Source organism: Hevea brasiliensis, chromosome 2 (assembly GCF_030052815.1).
Source record: "Hevea brasiliensis isolate MT/VB/25A 57/8 chromosome 2, ASM3005281v1, whole genome shotgun sequence".
In the NCBI taxonomy this organism is placed as follows: Eukaryota; Viridiplantae; Streptophyta; class Magnoliopsida; order Malpighiales; family Euphorbiaceae; genus Hevea; species Hevea brasiliensis.
Genome location: NC_079494.1, coordinates 55,726,002 through 55,735,901, shown reverse-complemented (window position 1 = coordinate 55,735,901; position 9,900 = coordinate 55,726,002). Strand labels below are relative to the sequence as shown.

Below are 9,900 nucleotides of genomic sequence, written 5' to 3'. Positions count from 1 at the left end.
TGACTTTAGGCATGGTTATGAATTGGTGAATAATAAGACTTACTACGGCCTTTAGAGACTTTAAATAGGCCTAAAACCTAGTACCAATCCGGCCCGTAGAATCAGATTGTGATACTAGTAGTCTTCTATGAACCAAGTTCCTCAATGCAAAGGCAAATAGCAACACACCATACATAATACAATATATAGGTAAAAGTAAAACAAACTATCATGTAGTTTGAGATAGGTACTATGTTTTGAGTTTTGATAAATGAGTATCATTTGATTAAGTTCATTATTGAAGAAGATCTAAATACTCTTAACATTATTAATAGCAGTTAAATTGGCGCTATTTTTGTATAGACCACGTCAACAGCTATTAATGACATTAAAATATTTTGATTTATTTTACTAAATCACATAGTACTTTAATATACTTTAATATATATAACATTTAGACTCAATCACTGGCGGAGTCAAAAAATAGAACACTACCAGAACTTACCTGATCAAAATCAAGACCAAAATGGATCAATAGCTTGAACAAACAACCTAAAACTATCATAACTCATAAAGGGCTAGACACAAAATAAATGCAAATCAGACAATTAGGATGTTCACAACAGCCACAAGTGATCAAATATTCTAATGAAAGATTGAAAACTTGTCAAGTAAATATGCATTGAACACCTCTCCGTTTCTTTTGCTGAAAAAAATTATAAGTTCAATAATTTCTCTAAATTGGCATAAATCTTACAATTTAAAAGGATTCTAAAAAATACATTGAAAAGGGTAATCATTTCAATTTATTGTAAGAAAAATAATTTGGGAAATTGTTAAATTTTTGAGACATTGATTTTCAACTTGTGTCAATATTTGAGACATTGTAAGAAAAGAGTGATGACATTTTTATAAAGAAAATGGCATGTGCCAAAAAAAATTACCAAAAAGATGCCCACAAGATGAAATTCTACATATAAAATGCTTAATTAAACTTATGATTATATGCATTTATTGTGTGCATTTGTTTTGTTGATGTTGATTATTTTAATTTCACATGTGATCCAGAAAATTAGAATATTTGCAGAAAGTTTCTGATATATTTCAAATTTTCATGATATCACTTAATCGTTATCACATATCTATGAGTTCATATCACATTTATTTTAAGGGAAAACTGTAAAAGTTGTTGCCACTTTAAAAGAAAATAATGATAGTGACTCGTAGGAATCAATTGGTGCCAAAAAAGCAAAATGACTTGATTATTTTAGAAGAATTTCAATACTTGATGGGATAAAAATACATAAGAGGTAAGATAAAATATTATTATAAGGTTGGTTTATTTTATGGAAAATATTTATTTACATTTTTTTTTGTGTTCAGGACATTCAGAAAAATTAATCAAATGGAAAATATTTTCCTGATCAAAGAAAAACTAAGTTATTTTTAAGGAAAATAACTTATATTTTTCAGAAGAGAAAGTCATTTTTCGTTTCTAAACATTGATAATCTTATTAAAATATTAGCACACTTATATATATATAAAATAAATACATATCATTAATTTAGCATTACAATCAAACAACTAAAAATATTTTCTATATACAAATCATTTTTTATGAAATAAACAGGGTCTAAATCTCATTGTTTAGTTTGTTCAACCATCCCAAATAACTTATTAAAGGACAATACGAATTAAAATTATCATTATCATCAAAGAGGATAAATTACATCAACCGTCTCTCTATTTTGGTGATTATTTTATTTCAATCATACAACTTTAATTTATTAAAATAAAATCTCTTAATTTTAACTTTATTTCAGAAAAAGTCCTTTTAACATGTAATAATAGGTTTTCTCATTTTTTTTAAATAATATTAAATTAATATTTAATCAAAATATTATAAATTACTATTTATTATTTCTTCATATAAATACTATAATATTGATAAAATATCATATATTAATAAAATATTATTTTAAAATGTAATATTATTATTATTATTATTCTAGATTGTTACAAATTAAATTTTAATTAATAATAAATAACATATATAATTAAAATTTTATTAATAAATTTAATTAAAATAAAATAATTTTAATGATAATTATTATTAATTAATTAGTTCATAAAGGTAAGAGAAATAAAAAGAAGAAAAATAGAATACAAGGATTTTTTTTTTTTAATTTGGAAATCAATTATTATAAGTAAGGAAGATATTTTTAAAATAAATTAAAGTTAAAAAATTTTATTTTAAATAGTGATTGTAATGAAATAATTATACAAGTTAAAGAGAGATGGTGGAATTTACCTTTATCAAAGATGATTAAAAAAAAAAAATAGTAGTCGCTTCTGTGTCAACTATCATGATAGAACAAGTATGTAGCGTTGGCAAGAAAACATTAGATGAGTATCAATTTAGTATGAACTCTGAATCACTAAAAGTCCAATCTTGCATAGAGGATTGGACTAAAGTCGAAAATAAACAATACAATAAAATTTTGATCATTGATGACAATTTCAAAAAGTCAAGGCACTTTAAGAACAAACAAAAACAAGGCAAGTGGAATTTGTTCAACAGACAATAAAACTACAAAAGTTTTGATTCCTTAAATCGTATAAAAATAAAAAGTAACTTAATTATCATATAATAAGGTTCAAACTCAATTTTATTTATTTTTTATTTTCTCTCTTACGTAAAAAAAAAATACATGTATTTTATCACTCGTAATTTAATATAATTTTTTGTATTCAATTCAAAGTAATTAATAATATTCAATATTTTCATTTAACAAAGCTTATTTTTATTATTATTGTTGCAGTTTTTACAATTATTTATTTTTACAACCAATTTCAAAAGAGAAAAATAAAAATTTTATATTGAATTTTTTAAAATAAATAAATGTCGCTTGTTCGAACCAAGCAGAACCAGCGGGCTAATTAACTAGAACAAGAACCATTTTGATCTCTTGAATCAAATTGAGTCCAAAACCGGAATCGGCTGGAACCTCCTGTACCAAGTCCAGCACCCCTGAACCGCCGGCCTGGACCAATAGCGGTGTTTCAATCTGTTTGTTATCTAGCATCTCTGCACAAGAAAATTTTTTCTTCTCAAAATTAATACTGAATATGTTTTCCCAAGAATATAAATGCAGTTACTACTAGTAATCGACCTGTTGTAATCACAAAGAGGAGCACGTGTTTATTTTCTGGAGATGTTGCATTCCATGAATTTCTGCATGGCGATAATACCATATATTGTTGTGTAGTTGTGCAGAATATGCATGTAAATTTATCATCAAACACTACTGACAGATAGAACTCAAAACTAAGGAGCTGCACATTTAGCTTGCTCTAGTCATTTTCTCTTGTTCCAACACAAAATCCTAGACATTTAACTACTTCCCTAAATTTTCCAACCAAACTAAAACTTAATTTTGGTATTTAATGCCACAGAGTAGTGCAGAATCCGTGGTGATGAACTGTTTTCCGCTCACAGCAAATCTTGTCCATGAAAGAATGGATGAGCTGCCCAGCCAAGCTAGGTGGGTCATCAATTAAAGCATCCACAAAAACATTGACTACCCTTCTCTCTTGCACTGTTGCTTTCAGACTGAACCAAGTGAGAAATTTAACTCTAAAATCTTCCTCTATGTGTCCTTCACTTTCTAACCATTTGACTACTCTCACTGAATATTCATAAGCACTCTCCTCCGTTTGCTTTTTACAACCCAAACCTGACACTTCTTGAATTCCTCTGGATTTACAGGGTGTTTTGGGAGAAAGTGTTCCAAGGCTTCCTGATGAAACAACTTCCAAGGATGGAGGCAGTGAGCATAAACCTTCCTTCTTGTTCCCATTGATGTAGTTTACTGATTGTGATCCTGTTGAGCCTTCCCCAATTAATTTGATGTTTCTGGAATTGGTTGATTTCACCTGCGACTGAATTTGAGCAATTATAGGTTTTTGTTCGTCTCTGTATTCGCCAAAAGCTGTATCAGAATGTCCATTGAGCTTAGGAGTGATCCAATTAGCTTCCCAATCGCCGCTTAGAATCCCTGCACTACCAAAGAAAGAAGCCTTGCAGAAATACTCAGTAGAAGGAGTTAAATTACATATCTTGCATCTTTTCTCTGGCTTCAATATAACAAAAGTGGGTTTTTGAGGATAATCCTTGGCTTTAGACTCACGATGCCACAGCACGCAACCTAGGATGTCATCAGAGAGATCATCTACATATTCTAGTACAATGACCACTGAAGTTGAGGAGGATTCTTCAAATTGAATCTTACAAGCTGGAGAAAATAAAGTTTAGCAGGAAAAAATCAAAGAACGTTAGATTATAGTTTTAAAATTGAAGAACTGACCCCATGTTGTCATTTTGGTAACCAACAGTCAGTTAATTTTCATTCCTGTACTCCATAAATAGATTGAAATCTGTATTTCGTTGAGGAAAGGATCTTACACACTGGTTCTAACTTTGCCACGTGAGAAAACATTAAATCAAAAGCTTCCACTGTAGAGGCACACAGCTTCTGAACCTCAGCACCACATGAGAGCCTATTGACTATTCCCCGCGCCATCTTTGCATACACCAGATCAAGAGGTCCCAACTCATTCTTCAGCAGTTGTAAGGCAGTTTCCAGGCACTGTTGCATTTCTTTATATTGCTCAGTCCCTGTGAGAATCTTATAACCCAAAAGGACTCGTAGACACAATACATCAACTCTTCTGGCCTCTTGGGCAATCAGCAATTGTTTCCGCCAGGTTCTGTAAACATCAGGCATTCAATTAGTCAATTTATCCCTAGGAGTAACGAACTAAGAATTTTGTTCTGAAAACCCAAAGGCATTAGCAAGTCTACTAGCATCATTTTGTGCTGCATGCAAACCGTTTGAAATCAGTTCGAGATCATGCTATTGCTACTCACTTTATAAAGATTGTCATTGAATAAGCCACTTGTTTTTAGAATAACTGTTCATTTACAAGATTGAAATGAAATGCAACAAGCAAAAAAGAAATGTAATTTAACACATTCAACTTGCAAGGATTGGTAACCCAATTTCTCATCCCAAACTTCAACTCGTTTTATGTTCATTTTAACTTGACAACAGAACTACATCTATAAACACTTCAGAAATATAAAAATGCACATGTTAATGCAGCAAAACAAGCAGTTAATGATCAAGGATGTTTAGGGAAGGAGAGAGGAAAATTTGAGTGCCGCTCACCTCATTAGTCCATTAATTTTTCCACAAGAAACACAGTAGAAACTGCCATCCAACTTTGTATGATAACCAATCTTCACAATTCCAGTTCTTTCATCCTTCAAAGCACATATCAAATGGCACGTAAGTCCACACGATTTCTCACCAAGAGAATCAGAACCACAAGTTAACCATAGACTAGGATCCTTATTATCATCATAGTAGTGACAGATACAGCAAGAACATCTCTTGCAAAAAGCATCATCTGCAGATAAAGTAGCTCTGCATGCAACATTCTGACAGACTTGGATTTTAACTTCTTTGTTATTCTCCTGAGAAGCAGGATCTGACTCAGTTGGTAGTTGAAGTTGGGATTCTTTCACCCTTTGCCTTTTATATCCAGTCTGAGGTTTGGCAGGAGACAAGGCAATAATATCATCAGTATTCCCCCTCTTGGACTTCTGTGAAACCAACTTTAGAAGGTGCTCTATCATTCGAAGTTTAGTATATCCTGAGTATTTTCTCTCTTTACCCATCTCAGCACAAATAATTTCAAGAAGCTCCCTGCGGGTGAATGAACTAAGAATCTCTGGGGCATCTTTTGACCATTGGGCAATCTCTCGAATGAGTTTTCTTTTCTCTTCCATGCTTAATTGGCTGCATTGTGCTGGGTCAAGCACAAAGCCTGAATAATCGCAACCAATGAATGAATCATAAACTTGAATTTCAGATCAATCAAAGCACATGTAGATAAAATCAACAATAACTATTATTCCATCCATCGACAAAGGAAGATGGTATCAGTACTCAGCAATTTTTCCTAACTATGACATTCAATTAAACACACACAAAAGACTCAAAGCATCAAAACATATTTGCATGCAGAACTCCAGTTATCACACTCAACTAAACAACCCTTTATATCACTATATTCCAGCCCAGGAGCCTCAGGCATAATCTTAATGAGTGATTGCCTATTACAACCTTGTCAGCCAGTTGGCTCAATAAAAAATTGACATCTACCATGCGAACTGCATTGATGCACTCTGCTATTCAAGGCCAATTTATCTTGTCATTGTACCACAAATCAATTGGCATAAAGTAGTCATGTCAAAGTCATGCTGAAAGCTTTTCCCTTGCACTGGGAAGAGGCCAAGGAATGCATGCCCATAATCTCTTGCCTGCATCTCCAATTCTCATAAACAAGATTTAACCTTTGAATATAACCCTCTGTTTGGATCATGGTTTGTTTCATAGTATATGGTATGATTTCTCTCCTTGTTTGAGAAGATTGGTCTTGAAAATAATTGGTTTTGAGTCATAAAATGATGGTTTCTTAAATCATTTTACCACAGCCTTTTAAACCATCAATTTAGTGAGTTGAGATGGTTTAAAGATTTTGTATTCCCATTTTTTCTTTGCACAATTTATAAAATTTCAGTTATACCCTATTCTTTTATATTCAAAAACCTTTCCCACCTACACTCAATCCAGACAGGGCTTAAAAGGGGATCTTTCTTACTAATCTCAATATTTCATTTTAAATAATCTATACAATCAACGAAATCTCCATCACCCCTGTCAGGAAATACCTAGGAAATAAAATTTGAGAAATCACCACCGTTGTTAGAGAAGTTCCATACGCAACACATTTAAAAGTTTCTGGATGTTAACAGATTCAACAACCTTTTGATGAACAACCAACCACGGTAGTATCTAGCATACAGTTCTATTGAACAAAAGCAGCAATGCAACACACACACACACACACAGAAAGCCTAAATCATCATCATTTTTACATACATTATATTGTATCATTGGCAGTTGAAGAGAAAGTCCAAAACATTTCAATTTCAACAACTACCCCAACATAAATCAGCAAACAAAAAGAGAGAGAGCGAGAGAAGATACCAAAAAAAAAAAAAAAAACCCAGATGGAAAAAAAGGCATAAAATGACAGACATTGTCAAAGGGAACACTAAAATGGAGATAAACCTACCTCCATTAATTGCAAAAGTGTATACCCAGAATACCAAAAACAAAAAGGAAAGCAAGAAACATACAAAGAAACAAATTTGAGAACTGACCTGAGAACCCTCCTGAGGTCATGCCCAATGGCTCATTCTTCTCTGCTTTGCTCATAACATAAACGAGAAGAAAAACCAAAAACAAAACCAAAACAAAAGCAGTAAAGCTCGTAGGAGTAGTCTTATTTGCTGAGAGAATGGTTATATAATAAATAAACAAGAGAGGATTTTTAGAGTGATAAAAAAGTGATAATGCACATATTGTGAAGATATGATGTTGAATGCATATAGGACTCTGAAGCTTCAAATGAGGGAGGGATTCTTGGTTTCCTTTCCTTTCCTTTCTCTTTCCTAAAAGGGTGTAGCGAAAAAAATTTTAATTGAGGGCTAATAATAATAAGTCAATAAAATACTTTCTAACACACGCACACACATATATAATAAAAATAATACAAAATATTAAAATTTATTAATTATTTATTAATTAAAAAATTATAATATATAAATACTATAAAATTATAATTTTTATCATCACATAACTTTATAATGTAAATTATACTATTAAAAAAAATAAAAATCAATCAACATCAAAATATTATATTAAATTCTTACATAAAATTAATAGATTTGAAAGCCAAAAAATAAATATAAATCTCAAATAATTAGATTATATGACCTAATAACATAAAATTAAAAAAATAATTATTGAAAAATTAGATATTAATAAAGAAATAAAGTAAATATATTATATAAAATAAATACATATTTAAATTGATCAATCTAAAATTTGCATACAATATCACTAATTTTATCTATTTGTACATATTTATATAAAATATTTTTTTAATTAAAATGGAAGAAAGGAGAGAAAGTAAAATAAGAAGGAATATATATATATATGTGTGTGAAAAATTCCATTTGATTAAATTGTGGAAACTACTAGATTAACTTACATTTAATTTTCATCAAATAACAATTGCCAATAAAAATTTAAATAATTAATTTTTAATTGTAATGAAAACGAGGTAATTTTAACATTTCAATTTGAATCATAATATATCTATATAATATATAAATGTGTGAAGGAGGAAATATTGGCTTTGACCAAATTTTCCTTCATTATTTATAGCATTTGCAATTATATTTTTAATATTTAATTTAATTTTAGAGTTTATATAAATTTAAAATTTTTGGGACTTAAGATTTAATTGTCTATAATTTTAGAGTCTAAAATTCTTAGTTCTACTTGTATTTAATTAATTAAATTTTTATTATAATATAATTTTAAATAAAATTTTATAAAATACCTTCATGATTTATATTATTTACAAAAATAGAAAGGCATTTTATTTATATGAATCACTTTTCTAATGAATCCTAATAAATTTTTATTTTTATGTTATAATTATATATGTAAATTTATTTTAATAAAATTATATTTAAATTTACATAGAATAACAAGAAAAGAAATTAATTTTTGTTAGCAAAATATATGAATTCTTTTATTAATATTTTTGAAATTCTCATTTAATTTAATTTAATTTATTATAAGTTCATTAAAAAATATTTCATATAAAATAAATTTATATTTTCTTAATTATAGATATATTTCCAAATTTCTTAATTATTACATTAATATATAAATTAGTTCTAATTAAAATTAAATTTATAAGTCTTATATAAATACTGTAATACTCGCTACTTTCTGACGTCGGAATATTTGTCCTTGACTAAATATTCTGGTAAAAATTAAAACTTCACTGACAAGGGAGTGACAGTGAGATGTGAAAATGCATTTATGTATGTGTGATATGTTAAAAATGTATTTAAGAATGAAAATATTTTAAATGTTTTATTTTCTAAAAGTTTTTAAAAGTATGTTTGGGCAGAAGGAACTTGGGCAGCCGAAGATGGACTTTCATCAGCCGAAGTTCCTTTTTTAGCTTAAATCCCTTTTTGGATAGAATGGACTTCGGTAGCTGGAACTTAGGTTTCCGACAGCTGAAAGTTTTTTTACTATCAATGGTATAAAAAGGGCCAAAACTCATTTTTTTTTCTGCCCAAAACACTTGGTATTTTCTTTTTTCCTCTCTCTCTAAACTTTGGGGCATATACGGAGCTCTTTGAAGAGATTTCCTTAAGTTTTTAAAGATTTGGAGGTGGATTCTTCTATTTAAAAGTTTGGAAGAGTAGATTCAAGCCTCGAGGTTTTGGTTCTCTCACCTCCAAGCTCTAAGAAAAGAGGTAACATTCTTTTCTCCTTGATCTAATAGGTAGATCTAAGAAAGTTGATAAGGGATTAGGCTTATATAACTTTAATTTCATGAAAAGTTATTTTAAATTGAGTTGTGGGGGAATTTATGCATGTTAGGGTTAGGGTTTTATGATTTATGTGGAAATTTCATGTCTTGTTATTAGTTTAGGAATGTTTAAGTTTTGTGGTCCTTAAATGGCTAGTTTTCCTTGATGGATTTGAAGAAATCCATGTATATGTTATGTTGGGTTTGGGTTTTTTTATTAATGTATGTGGGTATTAAGCATGTTTTCAAGTTATTTTAAGCCTTAAAGATGTGTATTAGTGATGGGATTGTGTTTTTGGGACCTTAGAATGAGTTTGGGCATTGATGGGAGAAGGATTCAACAGGTTTTCGACTTGGAAATTCTAGAAATTCTCAAGTTTGATAGT

General features: G+C 29.7%; 1 protein-coding gene across 1 annotated transcript; it reads right to left on the bottom strand.

Moving 5' to 3' along the window:
* Positions 1-3,203: 3,203 nt before the first annotated feature.
* LOC110637711 (VIN3-like protein 2) lies at positions 3,204-7,581 on the bottom strand. The gene is made up of 4 exons (XM_021788004.2): positions 7,275-7,581; positions 5,212-5,872; positions 4,446-4,750; positions 3,204-4,275 (listed from the first exon to the last, which is right to left on the bottom strand). The coding sequence occupies exons 1-4, from the start codon at positions 7,327-7,329 to the stop codon at positions 3,425-3,427; spliced, it is 1,872 nt and encodes a 623-aa protein (XP_021643696.2). The 5' UTR covers positions 7,330-7,581; the 3' UTR covers positions 3,204-3,424.
* Positions 7,582-9,900: the final 2,319 nt, after the last annotated feature.